The sequence below is a fragment of the Oryctolagus cuniculus genome, chromosome 10 (genome assembly GCF_964237555.1).
Source record: "Oryctolagus cuniculus chromosome 10, mOryCun1.1, whole genome shotgun sequence".
NCBI lineage: Eukaryota > Metazoa > Chordata > Mammalia > Lagomorpha > Leporidae > Oryctolagus > Oryctolagus cuniculus.
Genome location: NC_091441.1, coordinates 68,572,870 through 68,595,732, shown reverse-complemented (window position 1 = coordinate 68,595,732; position 22,863 = coordinate 68,572,870). Strand labels below are relative to the sequence as shown.

The following is a 22,863-nucleotide window of genomic DNA, read 5'->3' as shown; positions in this document are numbered from 1 at the left end:
GCTGGCCTGGAAGAGGGGCAACCGGGACAGAATCCGGCGCCCCGACCGGGACTAGAACCCGGTGTGCCAGCGCCGCTAGGCGGAGGATTAGCCTAGTGAGCCGCGGCGCCGGCCAAAACTTCAGAAATCTTATTAAAATCTGAGGATAATGTGGTGGCTGTTAAAAGTTAATCCACTGGAATATGCCCAACAAGCAGATGGTTTCTGACTTAAATTGGTTTGGATTAGGACTTTGCAGCATCACCATGGTGTGCAAAGTAGAACCTCTACAGAAATTAAATTCGCATCTTTCCTGGGGCTGATTTGCAAACTGATCCTCTCTCATATGCTGGGCAGTGGCAGTGAGTGCAGTTCCCAGTCAGCCCCCTCCCTGGTCATCAGGGGTACAAGCCTGCTCTGCAGTGCACTGTGCTGGGATGCTCAGTAAGTCAGCTGTAATAAAATGAATTAGCAGAAAGCTAGATTAGAAGGGGAGGATCTGGGACTTGAATGAAGTGCTCCTATATGGGATGTATGTATCCCCCATGGCGACTTATCTGCTGTACCAAATGCCTACTCCATCCCTGCTCCATCCCATTTTGATTATCTTGTGTCTCCAGTTTCAGTTTTTCAAGGATGTTTTTAATTTCTTTTTTGATTTCTTCACTGATTCATTGTTCACTCAGAAGCATATTGTTCAGCCTCATTGTTTGTAAAATTCATGAAGTTTCTTTTTTTCTGTTAATTTATACTTTTATTCTGTTGTCAGAAAACACACATGATGCTGTTTTTATTTTTTTAATTTGTTGAGATATTTCTGTGGCCTAATATATGATTTATCCTAGAGAATGCCACAGAAAATAATTAAAATAATGTTTTCTCCATTTACTGGATGAAATCTTCTGTAGTGTTAGGCCCATTAGGTGTATAAAAGGATTTAACTCTGCTGTTTCTTTGTTGATTTTTTTGCTTAGATCATGCATCCATTGGTTAAAGTGGGGTGTTTGGTTCCCTACTATTACTGTATTGGAGCTTACTTTTCCCCTTAGATCTAATGTTTTTCTAATATAATTGGGTGCTCTAGCATCATTTATAATTCCAGTAAGTGTATATTCTTATTTGATCTTTTAGTCATTATTTAGTCATTTGGTTTGTCTCTTTTACAGTTTTTATCTTAAAGTGTATTTTGTATGGTAGAAATATAACTTCTTATTTTTGGTTTGTGTTTGCATATAATATCTTTTCCATCCTTTTATTTTCAGTCTTTGTGTGTCTAATTTTGGAGTGAATTTCCTGTAGGCAGAATATCATTGAATCTTTCTTTTAATCCATTCAGCCAGTCTATATCTTTTATAATTGAGGGAGTCAGTTCATTTATATACAAGGTTATTAGTGAATAAATAAAAAAAACATTTTTAACATTCTATGTTCTATTTAGTTGATTTTATACTTTCACATGTTTTCATGATGATTGTTATGGTTTTTTTTTTGCTTCTGCATATCTTTTTTATTATTTATTAAGCATCTCTTTTTTATTATTTGAAAGACAGGTTATAGAGAGAGGTAGATACAGAGAGAGGCCTTCCATCCGCTGGTTCACTCTACAAATGGCTGCAATGGCCAAAGCTAAGCACATACAAAGCCAGGAGCCAGGAGCCAGGAGCTTCTTCCATGTCCCCCATGTGGGTGCAGGTGCTCAAGCATTTGGGCATTCTCTGCTGTTTTCCCAGGCCATAGCAGACAGCTGGATTGGAAGTGGAGCAGACGGGACTCTAACCAATGTCTATATGGGATACCAGCACTTCAGGCCAGGGCCTTAGCCCACTGTGCCACAGTGCCAGCCCCCCTAAACATCTTTTAAAATTTTGATCTGGTGGTGATGTATTCTGTCCGTTTTGCCTTTGCTGTGTACAACATTCTTGGCTGGCTGGCATTTCTTCTTATTTTTTTCTTCTAGAACTTGAGATATGTTATTCTGTTCTCTTCTGGCCTTTAAGATTTTTGCTGAAACATCTGCTCTTAGTTGACTGGAGTTTCCCTTTAATGTTATTTGGCAGTTTTCCCCTTGTAGTTTTAGAATTCTGCTTGTGATACATGCTTGAGAGTGTTAATATAATGTGTTCTTTTGAGGATCTTTTTTGGTCATGTTTATTTGGTGGCCTGTTGGTCTCTATAGCTGGATGTCTACATCTTCCTCAAAACTGAGGAAGTTTTCAACTATTATTTCTTGAAATATGTTTTCTATGCCTACTCTTCTCCTTTCTAGAGAGGTCATATTTGTTTCAGAGGTCATATTTATAGTTCATTTCATATTGTAAAGTTCTTAGAGTCGATCTTCATTCTTTTCATATTTTAAGGGTTTTTGTTAGACTGTATATATTTCAAAAGACTTGTCTTCTATTCAGATATTTGTTTTACTGCTATATCTAGCCTGTTGTTGAGGATCTTAATTGTATTTTTATTTGACCTACTGAGTTCTGCATTTTCAAGACTTTTTGTTTTTTTTTTTTCCAAGACTTCTATCTTTTTGCTTAAGTTCTCATTTATATCATGCATCTTTTTCTTAATTTCTGTAAATTGCTTGTATTCTCTTATATCTTTTTGAGTTTCTGTATAATGATTTTATTGAATTCTCTATCAGATATTTTTCAGTCTTCTTTATTTTGGAAGTCTGATACTGAAATGTTATGTTCTTATAGGGATATCATGTTGCCTTGCTTTTTCATACTTTTGCTTCCACATTAATGTTTGAACATCTCATTGGATCAACTGTGCCCATCACTTTAAAAAGATGAATTTCATGGTAAAAGGCTTTTCCTGTAGATGTGTCGTTAGGTGCCAATTTTGTCGCTTTTTCTGGCTTCAGTTCTGGTTGGATGCTGTAGTGATGTCTTCATATGCCTTTCACATTGTCATTGATGAGAGAAGCAGAGGGGGCAAGAAGTGCTCTTTTTAGTCTAAGTATGGTCACAATGGTAGACCATGGGGCAGAGCTGAATCATAGTGGTGGAAGCCCTCAGATAACAGTAGTTGGGATTGTGGAAGTACTGACCCATTGTCCCAAAGGGGGTTTTTTTGGTTCTAAAACAGTAGGGTCATGGCCAGTGTCACAGTAACACTGGCCACAAATCTTGTTGATAGTGTATGGTTTCTCCATGGCATAAACCCCTGGTTTCTATGTAATGTCTTATACTTACTTGTCTTCCCTTCTGCACAGAATTAATCTCTCCATATTATGCTTCCTGGAGTTGGATTAGAAGTGCTGTGAATAGCCCAGTGGTCACCTATGCCTCAATGCTAGATCACACCAAGGGCCCATAACCTGTTGATCACAACAAGGCCCACTTTGCTGTAAGTTTCCTGCTGTTGAGGTGAGCTTGCAGCACAAGGATGCCTCAACCAGTCACAGGTGATCCTGGCTAAGTTCTGAAACCAGCTGGGGCCTTAGGTCTCTGGCACTGAGAGAGGTCTAGAGTCTCCATTCTCAGGCGTTGACCTGGAGATAATGACTGTTGGGATCTGTCCAGTATGGATTTTACCAGTCTTACACCGAGTTCTTAGACAGAATTCTGTGCTCACTTTGGTGCCCTACTCCCAGGTTTCTGGGACCTTGCTCTTGCTGTCCACTCACAATTGTGAGAGGTGTGTGGCCACCATGGCTGACACGAACAGGTTTACAGCTACATCTTGTAGTCACCTGGCTCTGTGCTATCTTGTGAGTCCATTAGGCCCATGTGAAGCTGGGGGTGATGTAGTTCGAAGCACGAGTTCATCTCACCAGAACACAGGTCTTTGCCAGATACTGGGGAAGATCTGTAGGCTCTGTGAGCACTGGCCTGGAGATAGAGGCCTTGAACTTTATCTAATGCTGGATCTTACTGCAGCAGGTCCAGTACTGAACTTTAAAGTAAAGCCCTAAATTCACGTTCCCACCCTGCTCTCCAGAGATGGAAGTGTTGCTCCACTGTCTGCTGGTGCTTATGGGAAGGGGGTGATAAAATGGTCCTTTGCAACCTTCAGACACTCAGGCTGCAGGTCCTGGCCTGGGAGCAGACATCATGGGACCCTGTCTTGCACTGGGTTATACCATAGTGGGCCTGGCAAAACTATGGAATCAACTGCTTTTCCCTCTCCCAAGAAGGAGGGTGGGAGGGCTCCCTATCCAAGCTGTGCTACTTGGAGCTTGAGAAGTGATTACATCCACCCCTTTCTGCCCTTTCCCTATGTCTTTCCTTATTGTTGTTCTAAAATAGGCACTACAGTCTCTCACCTTGTTTCCTTAGTACTTGTGAAGACGAGTTGGTATGTGAATTGCTGCTCAAGTTATTGTCTCTATAGAAAAACAATCACTGGAGCGTCTTACTTAGTTGCCATTTTTCTCTGTCTCCTTTCCACAAATGTTTTGAAGGACTCCTGTATGTCTAGTGATAATGTAATATCTATATGTCAAATCTAGGTCAAATTTGGATGTTGTGCCAACTTCTATACTACATCTATGCATGTTGTTGTCTGGTTTAAACAGGTAACAATCTGTGAGATTTACCTGTAGACGAAGTGCAATGGGAGGAATGTGTGTTTACTATGTATGGGGAAACAGTACTGGACTTGGCCAGAAGAACTGGAACTGTGATGAAGTTGCAGCAGCTGCTAATTCTGTGAGGACATCCAGTGGATGATTGAAATTACAGTGAGGAAATGAGAGTTGTGACAGTTGGGGTGTAGTTGGTTATCACATTTAAAACAGGTAATCAGTCTCAGGATATAGAGATTTGGATCTGTCTTCCTTTTACATCGCAAACAAGCAGTCCAGTGTGTGTTGCTGGAAAACAGACGTGCAGTTGTAAACCAGCTATTCCTTCTCCTTGATTGTCTGGGGCTATGGCTGAGAAGAATAAATAGGCTATAATTACAGATTAGTTGCTGCTTTCAAGCATTTTTATTCAAGATGAACTTTTCAGGCGGCCTTTGGAAACTGGCCCAGTACCATCATGATTTAGGAAATGCTTGGTGCCTGAAACTTACCAGCAGTAGCATGAATGAAAATGCTTTGGTCGTAGACATGGCTAAGAAGACTGCGTCAGGGTTTGGGTGATAAGGCTTTTCTGTGCACTTTGATGAGACATGCTTTGGGGCGGCTGTTGCTTGAAGTAGGATTGAGAAATTAGGAAAGAGACTAAGTATTTGAAAGGTTTTATTTTATTTATTTGAGAGATAGAGGGAAAGACACAGAGAGAAACTGTCCACTGATTCATTCCCCACATGGCTGCAACAGTAAGGTCTGGGTCAGGCCAAAGCCCAAAACTCCATGCAGGGCTCCCATGTGGATGGCAAGGACACAAGCACTTGGGACATCATCCACTGCAACACCTAGGGATCTGGATTGGAAGCACAATGGCACTCTGGTGTGGAATGCCGGCATCACAGCAACACCTTAACCGGCTGTACTACAATGCTGGCTCTGAGATTAAGATTTAAAGGGAATACTGATCTTCTGTATATAAAGAGAATCGAAAATGAATCTTGATGTGAATGGAAGGGGAGAAGGAGTGGGAAAGGGGAGGGTTGTGGGTGGGAGGGATGTTATTGGGGGGAAGCCATTGTAATCCATAAGCTGTACTTTGGAAATTTATGTTCATTAAATAAAAGTTAAAAAAAAAGATTTAAAGGGAATATTTTTAGATTTTAAAGTAAGATAAATAATTCAAAATATCAACTCTAAAAATAAAAAAAAACTTCAAATTTTTAATGTCCTTTTTAAAGGAAATAGTGAATATTTTCTACTCAACTCAAAGTTACAAGGTGTAATTGAAGTTGTCTATTTCATATTTGAGTAGTTCTCTTAGGCCCCTCAGGATACTGAAGGTTAGAAAACTATGCCACAAATGGAATCATTGAAAGATGAGGAGGGTATTTAGTATGGGTGCTACCTAACAAGATTGCTGATTATGGTTTTTGAACATGAAATTCTTACTCACATGAAAGAAAATCAACCTAAATTGTGCTGTTCCAGAGGGAAGACTGGAAGCCTTGAGCTGATATGGGGAGACAGAGCTTCATTCAAGCCTTGAAAAGACTTTCTGACATTAAGATCAGTGGGATTGAGAGCCAGAACCAGACTAGGATGCCCACTCTCACCATTGTTATTCAATATAGTCTTGGGAACTTTAGCCAGATCCATTAGGCAAGAAAGACATCAAAGACATTCAAATCGGGGAAGAGGAAGTCAAACCATTTGCAGATGACATGATTCTCTATATAGCAGATCCAAAAGACTATTGGAACTCACAGAAGAGTTTGGTAAAATAGGAGGTTATAAAATCAACACACAAAAAACAATAGACTTTGTATATACAAACAAAGCCACAGCTGAGAAAGAACTTCAAAGATCAATCGCATTCACAATAGCTACCAAAAAATATCAGATACCATGGAATAAATTTAATTAAGGGTGTTAAAGATCTCTATAATGAGAATTATAAAAAAAAAGAAATAGAAGACACAAAAAACTGGAAAAAAATTCCATGTTGTGAACTGGAAGAATCAATATCATCATAATGTCCATACTTCCAAAATCAATTTACAGATTCAATGCAAGTCCAATCAAAATACCAAGGAGATTCTTCTCAGATATAAAAAAATGATTCTGAAATTCATATGGAAACACAGGATACCCCGAATAGCTAAAACAATTTTATACAACAAAACAAAGATGGAGGCATCACAATATCAGATTTCAAGGCATTCTATAGGGCAATTATAATCAAAACATCCTGGTACTTGTAAAAACAGATGAGTAGACCAAAGAAACAGAATAGAAATGTCTGAAATCAATCTAAGCATCTCCATCCAACTTATCTTTGACAAAGGATCTAAGATCAATTCCTAGAGCAAGGACCATCTCTTCAACAAATGGTGCAGGGGAAACTAGATTTCCACACACAGAAGCATGAGGTAGGACCCCTACCTTACACCTTATACAAAAATCCATTCAAAATGGATTAAAGACCTAAATCTATGACCTCATACCATCAAATTATTAGAAAGCATTGGGAAACCCTGCAAGACACTGGCACAGGCAAATATTTCCAGAAAAAGACCCCAGAGGCACAGGCAATCAAGGCCAAATTAACAAATGGGATTTCGTCAAATTGAGACGTTTCTGTACTGCAAAAGAAATAGTCAGGAACATTAAGAGGCTACTGACAGAATGGGAGAAATTATTTGCAAACCATGCAACTGATAAAGGATTAATAACCAGAATATATAATGAGATCAAGAAACTCCACAACAACAAAACAAACAACCTGATTAAGAAATGGGGAAAAGACTTAAAACAAAGAGTTTTCAAAAGAGGAAATCCAAATGGCCAGCAGACCTATGAAAAAAAGCTCAGGATCACTAGCCATCACGGAAAAGCAAATCAAAACCACGATGAGATTTCTCCTCAACCCAGGCTGAATGGCTTTCATACAGAAATCAACAAACAACAAATGCTGGTGAGGATGTGGGGAAAAAGGTACCTTAATCCACTGTCAGTGGGAATATAAACTGGTAAAACCACCATGGAAGACAGTTTAGAGATACCTCAGAATTCTGAAAATAGTCCTACCATCTGACCCAGCCATTCCACTCCTCGGGATTTACCCAAGGGAAATGAAATCAGCAAATAAAAGAGTTATCTGCACCCCCATGTTTATTGTAGCTCAATTCATAATAGCTAAGACATGGAATCAACCTAAATGCCCACCAATTGAAGGCTGGATAAAGAAATTATAAGATATGTACTCTATGGAATACTACACAATGGTTAAAAATGAAATCCAGTCATTTGGAACAAAATGGATGAATCTGGAAAACATCACACTTAGTGAAATAAGCCAGTCCCAAAGGGACAAATACCATATGTTTTCCCTGATCTGTGAGAACTCACAGAGCACCTAAAAGGAAACCTGTAGAAGTGAAATTGACACTATTAGAAGCAATGACTTGGGGCCGCTGCCATGGCACTGCTGGTGAAAACCCTGACCTGAAGCGCCTGCATCCCATATGGGCGCCAGTTCTAGTCCTGGCTGTTCCTCTTTCGATCCAGCTCTCTGTGATGGCCAGAGTCCTTGGGCCCCTGCACCCATGTGGGAGCCCTAGAAGAAGCTCCTGGCTCCTGGCTTCGGATCGGCGCAGCTCTGGCCGTTGCGGCCATCTGGGGAGTGAACCAGTAGATGGAAGACCTCTCTCTGTAACTCTAATCTTTCAAATAAATAAAATAATTCTTAAAAAAAAAAAAAACGAAGCAATGACTTGAATAGCCCTTGTTTTGACTGTCAAGGATTAGTTTTTTCTTTCTTTCTTAGTAACCTTGGGTGAACTCTTCATTCAACCTAGAATTAATTATGTGATTATGTGCATGTAAAGTCAATTGAAAGTAGATCCCAGTAAAAAATAAGAGTGAGAATAAGAGAGGAAGGAGCTATATAGTTCTGTATACATTCCTACAGACTTACTTCTAAGTGTACAGCTAAAAGCTTGTCATGGGACTCCAAATCCCATTAAGCTGGGTGGTAACAATGACATCTTCAATGTTAAAGTGATCATATGAAGTGTTTAATTGATCGTATATATAGGATTAAATGTTAAAGGGATCATATAAATAAGGTCAAGGGTCTGGTAAAAACAATAGATAGAATTAAAAAGGAGAGGATGTTCCAACATGGACGCAATCCACATAGCAGACTCGCAGAATAAGAAACGCTCTAAACAGCACTCAGAGCTCAGAATCTGCCCGTGAGGCATTCTGATCTGGCGGAAATGCCCATGAGAGCATTTCAAGCATGGAAATCTAAGATACTGTGGCAAAAAAAAAAAAAAAAAAAAGTTCTACATTAAGGATCTCTGTGAGTGAGGACTCAGGGGAAAAGAAGGGGCCATCAACGAAGGATGTGCTTTTCACTGAAGGGAGGAGAAAACTTCAACTATGCTTATGGCCTTGTCTAAATACTGATGGAGATTGCAGACTCAAAAGACTTCCATAGCCTCGACAGCTTATATCAAGAGCCTTGGGTGATCACTGACATGATACATAAGAGTATTCATTGTTAAATTAAAACAGAACTCACTGTGCACATACTCTTCATACAGGACCTCTGTCCTCAAGTAAGTTGCACTGTGAGAATTAACTGTAAAATTTGTTCTCATTTTTTTTATATTTTGTGTGTGTGTGTGTGTACAAACTGTTGAAATCTTTACTTAGCATAGAGTTGGTCTTTTGTGTATAAAGTTAATTAAAATTAATCTTTTTTTTTTTTTGACAGAGTGGACAGTGAGAGAGAGAGAGAGACAGAGAAAAAGGTCTTCCTTTTCCGTTGGTGGTTTGGCGCGCTGCAGCCAGCACACCACACTGATCTGAAGCCAGGAGCCAGGTGCTTCTCCTGGCCTCCCATGGGGTGCAGGGCCCAAGGACTTGGGGCATCCTCCACTGCACTCCCGGGCCACAGCAGAGAGCTGGCCTGGAAGAGGAGCAACCGGGACAGAACCCGGTGTGCTGGCGCCGCAGGCGGAGGATTAGCCTATTGAACCATGGCGCCAGCCTAAAAATGAATCTTAATGGAGAATGGAACTGGGCATGGGAGAGGGAAGAGGAGGTGAGATAGGAGTGGGAATGGAAAGGTGGGTATGGGCAGAAGAACCAGTATATTCCTAAAGTTGTACCTATGAACTTTGTACTCATTAAATAAAAGATTTCTTTGGAAAAAAATCACTGGGAGCCAAAATGTTGAAAGTGGGGGGCGGGGGGAGGTAAGTTTTTTTTGGTGGAAGTTTTTTGGAAATTAATACATATGAAGGATCTTCAAAAAGTTGGTAGAAAATGAGTATCATAAAAAATCGCTGCAAACAAAATAAACTTATATTTTAATTTCATTTTCATCCAAATGTTTTGAAGGACATTTCAAATCCCCTTTCTACTTTCAGTCATGATGTAATTGATAATGTTCAAGTTTCAGCTCCAACTGGTGCTTCTTTTGACCAAAATTAGTTATCAGACATTCACTATGGCTGAAAAAAATTAGGAAGAACCATAAGGAGTCCAAGAGATAAAGCATGGCCTGGCCTGAAATTTCTCATCTTCAAGACCAATGTGCCATATTTTTCATGGTCTGCCTTTGTTCCTTTTGTTTTTTTATTATTTATTTATTTATTTATTTGATAGGTAGAGTTACACAGTGAGAGAGAGACAGAGAGACAGAGAGAAAGGTCTTCTGTCCATTGGTTCACTCCCCAGATGGCTGCTATGGCTGGAGCTGCGGTGATCTGAAGCCAGGAGCCAGGTGCTTCTTCTTGGTCTCCCACACAGGTGCAGTGGCCCAAAGACTTGGGGCATCTTCTACTGCTTTCTCAGGCCATGGCAGAGAGCTGGATTTGAAGAGGTGCAGCTGGGACTAGAACCAGCACCCATACGGGATGCCAGTGCCACAGGCGGAGGATTAACCTATTGTGCCATGGCACCGGCCCCTCCTGATGTGTTTTTGACACCAGCACCATTGCCTGCATCATTTGTCCTTGATCTCATCCCCAGACCACATCTGATGCAGGTGACTGGAGAGGACAGTCAGAATTACTAGGAGATACTGCTAGGCCAACATAATCAGAGTGAGAGCAGTGGTCAGATGGCTGGAAGGCCAAGAGCACAATCCAAAAGATGCAAGGGATGGAGCAGGCAAGAACTCAAGTCAAACATCCCCTGTCACACTGAAGAGTTCTCCCGAGATGAGACGGCAGCATCTGCTGTCTCTCATTGCCTGACACATGCCTGACACATGCCATGTTGATAGGGAAAGATCAAAATTGTCATTTCAGTATCATATGGGAAATGCTCTTCTGAAACCAAAGAATTCACAAAAACTTGATAGGACAATTTGATGAGAGAAAGAAACAAAGATGTTTGAAAGGAACTCAATAGCTCCTCACTGATGATTCCTTGCTAGTGACTCTGTTCATTGTTTGCTGAGGTTTTGTGGTTGTGTACTTGAATACAAAATGAAACATACACATTACTGTGAAGGAGGATTTCGGAGGATTTTACTATTAATGCTCAGACCTGCAGCCTTCCCTAATGATTGGTCTTGGATGAATGGAGCTGCCTCCACATGGAGGAACCCTTGATTTTTTTAACCATTTCCTGCGTTATTTAGCCAGCAACTGTTTGGCATATGGGTATCAAGGTCATGTATTCTTGCTCTATGACTGAGCAAACTGTGGGATGATTTATTGTCCGGACTTCCCCAGACTTCAAGGGAAACCACATCGTTTTTACCTCCTTGAAAGGGCTCCTCCCAAACTCTTACAGGTGCCTCATGAGAACCCTTAGTTCATAATGGCTTGCACCAAATATCCCTTCTTGGGTTCTGCCCTTAGGTGCTTGATCTGTGACACTACCACAATCTGCTCTTTGAATGCCCCCACACGCTAGCCACCAGCTGTATTGAAATGAACCTCTTAGCACGATACAGGCACAACTGCAGACACACTCGGTGCTTGCTAGAGAAGAATCAAACCAAACTCAAGTCTTTCACTCATCTGCAAATTATGTTCTGAAGCTGTTATTTGCAGAGCCCATTATCTCTGGGTACTGTAAGTTGAGTATCCCTTTTCTGAAGTTCTTGGGACCTGAAGCATTTTTAGATTTCAGTGTTTTTCAGATTTTTAAATATTTGCATATACATAATGAAATATTTTGGGAATAGGATACAAGTCTAAACACAAAATTCATTTCTGTTTCACAGACATGAGTATATCTATGAAGCCTGAAGGTAGTTTTATACAATTATTTTAGTGCATCTTAGTTTTGAATATGACCATCACATGAAGTCAGATGTGTAATTTTCCACTTGTAGTATCAAGTTGATGCTCAGAAGGTTTAATATTTTGTTGCGTATCGGATTTTGTATGTTTGGAGTAAATATGCTCAATCTATATATGTTCCTTCTCTACTTCTGTCTTGATCAACTCTCCATACTTCCAAAAGGAGAAAAAGATGAACAAAGACCTTGTCATTCATGTGTTGGTCATGAGACTGGGAGCTTGCATGGTATGATAAAATAACTGAAAGGAATGGTCACTTTCATCACCATTAACTTGTTGACTAGTTTATTGAGTTATAAAGTGAGTTTCTGGCCACAGTTCCATCCTCTGGGAGAATTTTATTTGGTCATTATTCTTCCTGAATATACAGGGGGTCTTCAGAGCAGAGGGATGTTGGTCTAGTTGCAGCTGATCTCAACTTCACTAACACTTGTGATTGGAGGCTGTAGTGAATGCAATTTGGAAGGGTTTTTTGTACAATACTGTTCTTGTAAAGACCTAGTCAGTTGTCTGTATTTGCTGAAGACTGATGTCAGGTATATGGTTGAAGCATCTTTGTGAATCTTCTGGATGGGTACATTCCCAGGACTAAACCATATCTGTGGAGCTTCTGATTTTTGGAAGAAATTCGGGGACTCCACCTATTTATTATTATTTTTTCTTTCTTTCTTTTTTTTTTTTTTTTTTTTTTTGACAGGCAGAGTGGACAGTGAGAGAGAGAGACAGAGAGAAAGGTCTTCCTTTGCCGTTGGTTCACCCTCCAATGGCCGCCGCGGCCAGCGCGCTGCGGCCGGCGCACCGCGCTAATCCGATGGCAGGAGCCAGGAGCCAGGTGCTTTTCCTGGTCTCCCATGGGGTGCAGGGCCCAAGCACCTGGGCCATCCTCCACTGCACTCCCTGGCCACAGCAGAGGGCTGGCCTGGAAGAGGGGCAACCGGGACAGAATCCGGCACCCCGACCGGGACTAGAACCCGGTGTGCCGGCGCCGCTAGGCAGAGGATTAGCCCAGTGAGCCGCGGCGCCGGCCTATTATTATTTTTTCTTAATGAACTCAGAGCATGAGTTAGATATGGTGGACTAGAGTTTTGCCATGGGGTTCAGAGAGCTTATCTTCTCAAATCAGCTTTGGAGTACTGCCAAATTGTTGATCATGGAAAAGGAAGGCATCATCATTTGTACTTGGGGATGGAGAAAGTCCATTGTGAAAAGTTTGTGTCTTAAAATGAGGACAACAATCTCTCATCAGTTAATCAGAGAATTAAGAGATGATCACATTCTAAGGAGTTAGATAGCTACAGTTACAAATGGCCTCTAGTTTTCCAAACTTGGATGTGGTGTCCTCCTGGTTCAGTGAACTGTGTTGAGACCAGGGGCACAGTCCTGAGTGCAAGTTCAGGGGCTGTCTTTAAACCAGGCAAGCACTCTCAGGACCTGCAAATTTCCTTCACCACTTTACTCCCCCAACATACTTTACAACTGTGTCATTAGACTCAGAATTTCTACTCATTAAAACATGCACCCTCTGAGGATTGCCCAAGTGCCCTTGCAATTAGCAAAGCTTCTGTAAATAGTTAATGGAACTAATCAGACTTACAACAGAGACAGCAACGTTGCTTTCACAAAGTACTTCATGGCTATCAATTTATTTTCATTTCTTGTTGCATTTTTATTTAAACCAGGCCTCAAACAAAGATGGAGATTGGCAAACTTGCATCAGTCTTCTTGGTGTGATTATCTTTGATAGCTGCTCCAGTCGTGGCAGGTTCATAGAGAGCCACACATACACATACACCTGCACACCATGGAGCCAGTGTCAAGTGTCTTCAGACTTCATGTTTTCCTGACAGCCCTAAGGACTCTGTCTTGGACTGTGGTTCCTGGGCAATGTGCCTCCCCTCTGATATTGCTTAAAAAAAAAAAAAAAAAAAAAACCTCTTATTTTTTAACAATATTTATTTTATTTATTTAAAAGACAGGGAGAGGCAGAGAGAAAGGTCTTTTTTTAAAGATTTATTTATATATTTGAAGGTCAGAGTTACACAGATAGAATGAGAGGGAGAGGAGAGAGAGAGAGAGGGAGAGAGAGAGAGAGAGAGAGAGGTGTCTTCCATCTGCTGGTTCACTCCCCAGTTGGCCGCAACTGCTGGAGCTGAGCCGATCCAAAGCCAGGAGCCAGGAGCTTCCTCCGGGTCTCCCATGTGGGTGCAGGGGCCCAAGGACTTGGGCCATCCTCCAGTGCTTTCCTAGGCCACAGCAGAGAGCTGGATCAGAAGTGGAGCAGCCGGGACTTGACCGGTGTCCATATGGGATGCTGACACTGCAGGTGGCGGCTTTACTTGCTATGCCACAGTGCCAGCCCAAGAGAAAGGTCTTGCATCTGCTACTTCTCTGTGTAAATGGCCGCATTGGTTGGGGCAGGGCCAGGCTGAAACCAGTAGCCAAGAACTCTAGCTTGGTCTCCCACGTGGGTGGCAGGGGCCCAATTACTTGGGCTGTCTTCTGCTGCTTTCCCTGGCCCATTAGCAGGGAGTTGGATTGGAAGTGGAGCAGTCAGGACTCAACCTGACATTCTGATATGGTAAGCTGTTGTAACAGGTAGCAGCTTAACCCACTGCACCATGATGCAAGCCCCTTAGAAAAACTCATTCCAACCTGATCTAAGCAGCTACAACGTCAAACCTAACACCAGAGACCTTTTATTGTTGGTAATCATAATAGAATACATGCTCTATGGGGACAAGGATTTTGCTTGATTTGTTGGTATGTCAGCACCATCTAGAATAGTGCCTAGCATAAAGTGAACACTCACTTGGAGCCAGCGCTCTTGCACAGAGGGTTAAAGCCACGGCCTGCAGTGCTGGCACCCCATATGGGGGCTGGTTTGAGTCCCAGCTACTCCACTTCTGCTCCAGCTCTCTGCTATGGTCTGAGAAAGCAGTAGAAGATGGCCCAAGTCCTTGGGCCCCTGCACACATGTGGGAGACCCGGAGGAAGCTCCTGGCTTCAGTTTGGCTCAGCTCTGGCCATTGTGGTCATTTGGGGAGTGAACCAGCAGATGAAGGACCCCTCTCTCTGTTTCTACCTCTCTCTCTCTCTCTCTCTCTCTCTCTCTGTCTCTCTCTCTCTCTTTTGCTCTACCTTGCTCTGTAACTCTGTCTTTCAAATAAGTAAAATAAATCAGTGAGAGAACGCTCACTGATTTTGCCCTGTGTGGGATGCATACAGTTCGAAAGGCTATTCCTTCAAGCAGTATCTTTTCTTCTGTACTTGGTGATTAAAAAGAACGGTGGATTAGACTGCTGGTCACAGTCTTTGAGGCAGAGGTGTTTATGGGTAAATGTAAACTCATCTTCCCTTAAATATCATGCATGGAGTTATTTTCACCCCTGGTTCCTGCCTTTGCACATACCACTTCCCCTCTCTCCATTCATGTTCTTGTTTACTATCTATTCTCATTAAGAAAGAGAAAGTGTGAGTTAGAACTGGGCTGTTTGCAATTTGTGGACCAGTGAGCCTCCTTCAGACTTGCCAACTGATGGTCTTGGATTTTTCCTGAATCAATACAAGGGTGGTCTCGCACTCATTCTGCATTTGGTCCCTTTTGCTCTTATTTTTCTTCTGCAGTGTAGAGAGGGTTAGGGGCAGGAACTAAAGAGTATGTTTTCAGATCAATTTGTAAGGCTTTTGATATACAGAATATTAATTTATGACCCAGGTAATGAAAGTCTGTGCAGAACTCTGCAGAAGGGAATTCTGTTCATTTCTGCCAAGACCCAACACTGCTCTGGCCCAACCTGAATGTCCTCGTTGGGAGGTCGGATTCCTGTTTTTGTGATTGAGGACTGAATTGACGGTATCACCAAACTCCAAAGCTGTGCTGGCAGCAGTTTTTGAGACAAGTACTGCCCAACCTATGACCCCCTCCGCACAACAAATGTATGAATTTGTAGGTATATAACTTAGATTATACAAAGAGTCAGAAAGAGATGAGCAGGGCTGCAGATGGCATTTCTAAAGCTATTAAAATAGAATTCTCTTTCGTGTTGAAATTTACTGTCATTAAATTTATATTGTCAAATTAATTTTCTTGTGATCACTTGTATCTTTGGAGCATTAATTTCCAAAATGTTTTTTTTAATAAATCAGAAGCCTCTGAAAAGCAATTGAAGTAGCAGGTTAAGCTGTTCCCTCCAAGGCCAGCATCTCATGTGAGTGTGTATCAGTTTGAGTCCAGCTGCTCTATTTCTGATCCAGCTCCCTGCTATAATGCCTGGGAGAGCATCAGCAGTTGATTAAAGTGCTTGGATCCCTAGAAACCATGTGGAAGACATGGATGGAGTCCTAGGGTCCTGGTGTCAACCTGGCCTACCGCTGACACTACTGAGGCCATTTGGAGATTAAACCAGAGGCAAGAAGATATTCTCTCTCTCTCTCTCTAACTCTGCCTTTCAAATAAATCTTTTTTTCTTTGATTTCTTAATCTAAAAGTAAAACCAAACCAAACCATAATTCTGTATTCATTTTGGGGGCATAATTTTGTATTCTAATACCCATGTAGAAATGTTCCTTATCATATTAAATCCCAAAGAAATATTTATTAAGAAAGTGTTATTCTTTGCTAACTCACACTATCCAAAGTTACATGTCCAGAAGAACCCCTCATCCACATTTTTCTTCCCCCCAAAATCATTAATATCTGATGACATCTTACAGATCTCTTGGGAACACCCTCTCCTATAGAAGCATTTTTCATTTACTTTAAAAATGAATCCTGGATCTGTGTGTTCATTTTTACAGTAATTTCCAAGGAAGCATTGTTGTTAAGGCTACTGGGGCTGATACTGTTCCCAAAACTGATCCCTACTGTTGATGGGTTAAGCTCTTGACTATGTCTTTTTTTATTTTTTTAAAGAGAGAGAGACAGAGAGAAAGGTCTTCCTTCTGTTGGTTCACCCCCCCAAATGGCTGCTGTGGCCTGTGAGCTGCGCCGATCCGAAGCCAGGAGCCAGGTGCTTCCTCCTGGTCTCCCATGCGGGTGCAGGGCCCAAGCACTTGGGCCATCCTCCACTGCACTCCCTGGCCACAGCAGAGAGCTGGACTGGAAGAGGAGCAACTGGGACAGAATCCGGTGCCCCAACTGGGACTAGAACCCTGGGTGCCGATGCCACAGGCAGAGGATTAGCCTAGTGAGCCACAACGCCAGCTTGATTATGTCTTTATATATATTTTCTTGAATCCTCATCACATTAACCAGGAAAGTATGAAAATGTGTATTTCATCAATGAGGAAATTGAGGTTCAGTGGGGTTAAATAATAAGCCAGAAGTCCAGAGGAACACAAATTTCTCTGCAGAGACACATTTTTGACTGCAATATTGCCTTTCCAGGAATGTTCTATTTTCCAACACCAGCTCACCCCTGAGAGTCAACCAATAGATGGACATACTCCTTCCTAATTGTTTAAGATGAATAAGGTTCTTATCTCACTGTCCCTTAATGTAATTGCTTGCTGAGTACTTGCTTCCACATGCAGTAGTAATGTGAGGGAGAAGGTAGTTGTAGCAATGTATAAGCTCCTTAAATAATGGATTATTATAAACAGGACACTAAAAGGTTGTGTGTTCAGTTGTTGATGCAAGCATGGGGAAAGTGCCTGATGTTGAATCACGAAAGAAAGAGGAACTAGCAAATCATTTTTTCTGTAAATTTGCTGAGCAGCAAATCTGACAAAACTGCCCCTCTAGTTCTCTGGGTGTTTTCCCCAAACCCATTTTCCCCACCAATCAGGGTGCCTGAAAGCCATCCTTAAAGTTCTGCTTGTTGGCTTTGGGCAGGTCACTTCTTTCTGTGCTGCACTAAAACCCAAGTTTGGAGGCTGAGTCCATTTTCTAGGTCCCAGCACATCCAAAAATCCAATTTAAGCAACTATACTTTGCAAAACTAACTGTAAGACACTATATTTATTTTTAAAATAATTTGTTACATGTTTTAAGAATAAAAGACATTTTTCAGAATAATTGCATATTATACTGGACAGTTTTCTTTTTATCTGAGGAAAATTGTGCCTCAGTTTCTTTGGAGTTCAGTTTGTATGATGTTTAACTTCAATTATTGATTGAAAATCCTATAACTTTATGATTCTGACATCAACTGACTTGGGATATTCCTGTGTGTATTGTGACTTCCCTCTATTCTTGACCATGTCATAAGCTGTCTCCAAAAAGTTCATGGAAAACGCATGGATACAGTTTTTTTTTTTTTTTTGCATTTCAAGAAGTATATTTTTAACTCTACTTTCTGAGGAGCTTTTTGAAATACCTGTAAACAATCAGTTGCAATAATAATTCCTGTGCGGATCTGCATGTGAGGTTCAAAGAGCAGGTTATATTCATTTGGTCAAGATAAAGAATTTATTCATAGAAGGTATTCTTCATGGTCACCATTAGGTAATGTCACCAGAATTAGTTCACCCACAAAAATGCTGAAGTTAAAAAAATTCCAAAATGCACCAGTAGAGAAATTTAAGGTCATTTCTGTAGCATAGATTAACTTACACGATGCCAAAAAAATGCTCTAAATTTCTCACATGCCTCAAAGATTTTCAGCTCTAATAAAGTAACTAACAGAGAAGTGAAATCAAATTAAAATTACCTGTATCAGGTTATATTTTAATTTAAAATTTATTTGTATTGGTTACTACCTTTATATCAACTTCAGGCTGCCTAAATCCTAGGTTATGCATATCAGAAACTTCAATCTCAGAGAAACAAATTTCCAAAAAGTCCCAGGCAATTATCAGCTCAAATCACAAGAGAGAAAGCCAGGAAATCTACAAGTTTATCTTTTATTTTGATTAACTTTTGAACCTGTTCTCTGAAGTCTTCAAATTACCATCCACACATAAAGTCTGCATTAGAAAATTCTCTAACAGGGTGCGTGTTTTCTATATATTTGTATTGGAAGTGCCTTGGATGATAGGAATTTCTCCAAGTGCGTTCAGCTAGTTTTTCTCAGAAGGTGAGAGTTTTTCAGAGGCTGTAGCTGATCACAAAAGATCCAGAAAAACCTGGCAGTTCTTCTACCTTTCCTGGCACAGGGTTATCGTTCCATTAAGTGAGGATATTTGTGACTGTGAGCCTTGAAGTAACTTCTTCCTCTGATTTGAGTAGAACCGAATGGGCTATGCTCCTTGAGTCATCTAACTAGAAATATAAAAACAAATTGACTACAGGAAAATTTACTTGAAGCACAATCTCTTTGTTCCCATCCCTGAATCAGAACCCTATATAAACCTTTCAGGTATTTTGCTGAGAGCAGGAGGGAGCAGATAATTCATTTTCAACTGAAAAGTATGTTTGCTAACTGTTCTGGAGGAGTGGAGCCAAATAGATATTTCTTATATCCCAAGGAACTAGACTTCCTTGAATATTGTTTGTTCAGTCTTCACTCTAAGAAGACTTGTCACCTCCTGAGTAACCAAGTGAATACTTTTCGACTTGGCTTAGAACCCACTGTTAGCATTTAGCATTCTCCAATCAATGCTGGAGTGGGCCTGGGGATTGATAAAAGTTAAAGTGAAGAAGTAGCAACATGTGTGATAGAGATCTCATAAATTTTAGAATAACTACAACTACGGGTTTTGCAATGAGTAAACATGGCCAAAGTTACCTTAAAACCAGAAATGGTCTGTTTCTTTTTTAGTTTTATTTAAGGTATACACATTTTATGTATTTCCTATATACAGATTTAGTGACATAGTGATGTTTCCCACCCTACTATCCCCCCTGCCCAGTTAGATTTGTGCTCAGAGTCCTTAAATATCAGCTAATTTTATTTTAGTTTTATTTTTCTTTTTTTACCAGTGAGGCCTGTTTTTTTGGCCACTGTAGAGAAGAGGCCCTAATGCTAACCAGTCCTGGCACTGACCACTGCTGTATCAGTTCTAGGTAGTGGGTAGAAGCTGAGAAAACAGTCACACATATTATTTTTTAAGATTTATTTTAAAGGCGGAGCCAAGATGGCGGAATAGTGAGGGCGCGCACCGATAGTCCGGGAAAATTTAATTTAATAAAAGGGGAGTTACGGTAGCCGCAGAAAAAAGAACCAGGAAAAAATTGCACGGGAATCGTGAATCGGAGGACCTACTGGGAGAACAAGGTCGCCCACCGCGCGGAAGCCAAGTCGCGGGACCGAGCAGCAGAAGCCCCAGTGCTCCAAGGGGAGTGCATGCCACACAGACAACAGCGGGGAGACTTGGGACGCTCAGGGCTCCGAGTCCACACATCAGCGCTGGAAGGGGAGGTGAGCTCAATAACCCGAGACATTGGTGGGGAAACGGGGGTCAGAATCTAGAGGGGGGCCGGAAAGTGCAGCAAACTCACTACCGGAAAGAAGGAAAAAAAAAAAGCTTCGGGGTTTCTCTTCCCCCTAACCTTGCAAAGGTTACAAGGCTGCAAGGCTAGAAGAATTCCCAAGAGACAAAGAGCAGGCCTGCTCTCTGGATTTACATATCAATGGGGGAGAGCTAAGGAACTGAGTCACTACAATTCAGTAGCTTAGGCAACCCAGTGGGAGTCCAGAGGAGCCAAAGACTGGAAGCTAAATACCATCAATTCTGCACAGCCATGCCCTGCGGTGTTACTTACCCCCTGAATAAATAAAATAAATAAATAAATAAAAAGAGAGAGATTTACCACGCATAACCTGAGGGTGTCACCTTTGCACACCCTTAACCTGGAAGAACCAGGCAGAGCTCTCAGGCCGCACCCATCTCAAGCCTCCAAGGCTCCTCCAACAGCAGGCAGTCCACTTAACACGGACACAGTATAAAAAAAAAAAAAAAAAGCACAGTGACGCAAGAAGAATTAACTATGCCGAGTAACAAACACAGAAATAGAGGGAGCAAGATCAACGATGACACTATGATGCCTCCAAATAAGCAAAACACCCCAAGCCAAGAGTATGAAGATGATGAGATAGAAGAAATGCAAGATACGGATTTCAAAAAATTTATGATAAGAACATTTAGAAGTTTTCAAAAGCAAATCCTTGAACTACAGAAATCCTTAATGGACAAGATTGAAAATCTCTCTCGTGAAAACGAAATTTTAAGGAAGAGTCAAAATGAAACTCAGAAACTAGTAGAACAGGAAAGTGTTATAGTGAAGAGAAATCAAAATGAAATGAAGAGCTCAATAGATCAAATGACAAACACATTAGAAATCCTTAAAAACAGAATGGGTGAAGCAGAAGAGAGAATATCGGACTTAGAAGATAGAGCACAGGAAAACATACAGTCAAACCAAAGAAAAGAAGAGGAAATTAGAAACCTAAAAAATATTGTTGGGAATCTACAGGATACTATTAAAAAAACCAACATTCGAGTTCTAGGAGTTCCTGAAGGCATGGAGAGAGAGAAAGGATTGGAAGGCCTTTTTAGTGAGATACTAGCAGAGAACTTTCCAGGTTTGGAGAAGGACAGAGATATCCTAGTACAGGAAGCTCATAGAACCCCAAATAAACATGACCAAAAGAGATCCTCACCACGACACGTGGTAATTAAACTTACCACAGTGAAACATAAAGAAAAGATCCTAAAATGTGCAAGAGAGAAACGTCAGATTACTCTCAGAGGATCTCCAATCAGACTCACAGCTGACTTCTCATCAGAAACCCTACAAGCTAGGAGGGAATGGCGAGACATAGCACAGGTGCTAAGAGAGAAAAATTGCCAGCCCAGAATATTATATCCTGCCAAGCTCTCATTTGTGAATGAAGGTGAAATAAAGACCTTTCATAGCAAAGAGAAATTGAAAGACTTTGTGGCCACTCGTCCGGCCCTGCAAAAGATACTTAAAGATGTGCTACACTCAGAAACACAGAAACACGGCCATCAATATGAAAGAAGGGAAAGGAAGAACACCTACCAGTAAAAGAGCATGGGAAGCTCAAAGCATATACTAGAAAATATTTCCGGGAAAATGGCAGGGCAAAGTCACTATGTATCAATAGTCACATTGAACATTAATGGTCTGAATTCTTCAGTTAAAAGACACCGTTTAGCTGACTGGCTCACAGAACACAACCCAACTATTTGTTGCCTACAAGAAACACATCTCTCTAACAAAGAGGCATGCAGACTGAAAGTGAAAGGTTGGAAAAAGATATTCCATGCCAACAGAAACCAAAAAAAAGCAGGTGTAGCCATATTAATATCAGACAAAATAAACTTTAATACAAAAACTGTTAAGAGAGACAAAGAGGGACACTATATAATGATTAAGGGTTCAATTCAACAGGAAGATGTAACTATTATAAATGTATATGCACCTAATTACAGGGCACCGGTCTATTTAAAAGATATGTTAAGGGACTTAAAGGGAGATTTAGATTCCAATACAATAGTACTGGGGGACTTCAATACTCCACTCTCAGAAATAGACAGATCATCTGGACAGAAGATCAACAAGGAAACAGCAGATTTAATTGACACTATTGCCCAAATGGATCTAACAGATATCTACAGAACTTTCAACCCTACATCTACAGACTTCACATTCTTCTCAGCAGCGCATGGAACCTTCTCTAGGATTGACCACATACTAGGCCATAAAGCAAGTCTCAGCAAATTTAAAAGAATTAGAATCATACCATGCAGCTTCTCAGACCACAGCGGGATGAAGCTGGAAATTAGCAACTCAGGAAACCCCAGAAAGTATGCAAACACATGGAGACTGAACAACATGCTCCTGAATGAACACTGGGTCATTCAAGAAATCAAAAGAGAAATCAAAAACTTTCTGGAAGTAAATGAAGACAACAACACAACATATCAAAACTTATGGGATACAGCAAAAGCAGTATTGAGAGGCAAATTTATAGCAATAGGTGCCTATACCAAGAAATTGGAAAGGTACCAAATAAATGAGCTTTCAGCGCACCTCAAGGACCTAGAAAAACTGCAGCAAACCAAACCCAAATCTAGTAGGAGAAGAGAAATAATTAAAACCAGAGAAGAAATTAACAGGATTGA

At 40.9% G+C, this 22,863-nt stretch overlaps 2 protein-coding genes across 3 annotated transcripts in view; both read left to right on the top strand.

Moving 5' to 3' along the window:
• The window catches only part of LOC138843059 (serine/arginine repetitive matrix protein 1-like), a 244,974-nt gene that overhangs the window by 162,308 nt on the left and 59,803 nt on the right, over window positions 1-22,863 (top strand). The gene's annotated exons all lie outside the window — the stretch shown is intronic.
• LOC108177122 (LINE-1 retrotransposable element ORF2 protein) overlaps window positions 1-22,863 on the top strand; it is a 127,542-nt gene that overhangs the window by 79,557 nt on the left and 25,122 nt on the right. The window contains 1 exon segment of the mRNA XM_070050494.1: window positions 9,285-22,862. Within this exon segment, the coding sequence (XP_069906595.1) occupies window positions 21,770-22,862 (1,093 nt within the window). The 5' untranslated portion in view covers window positions 9,285-21,769.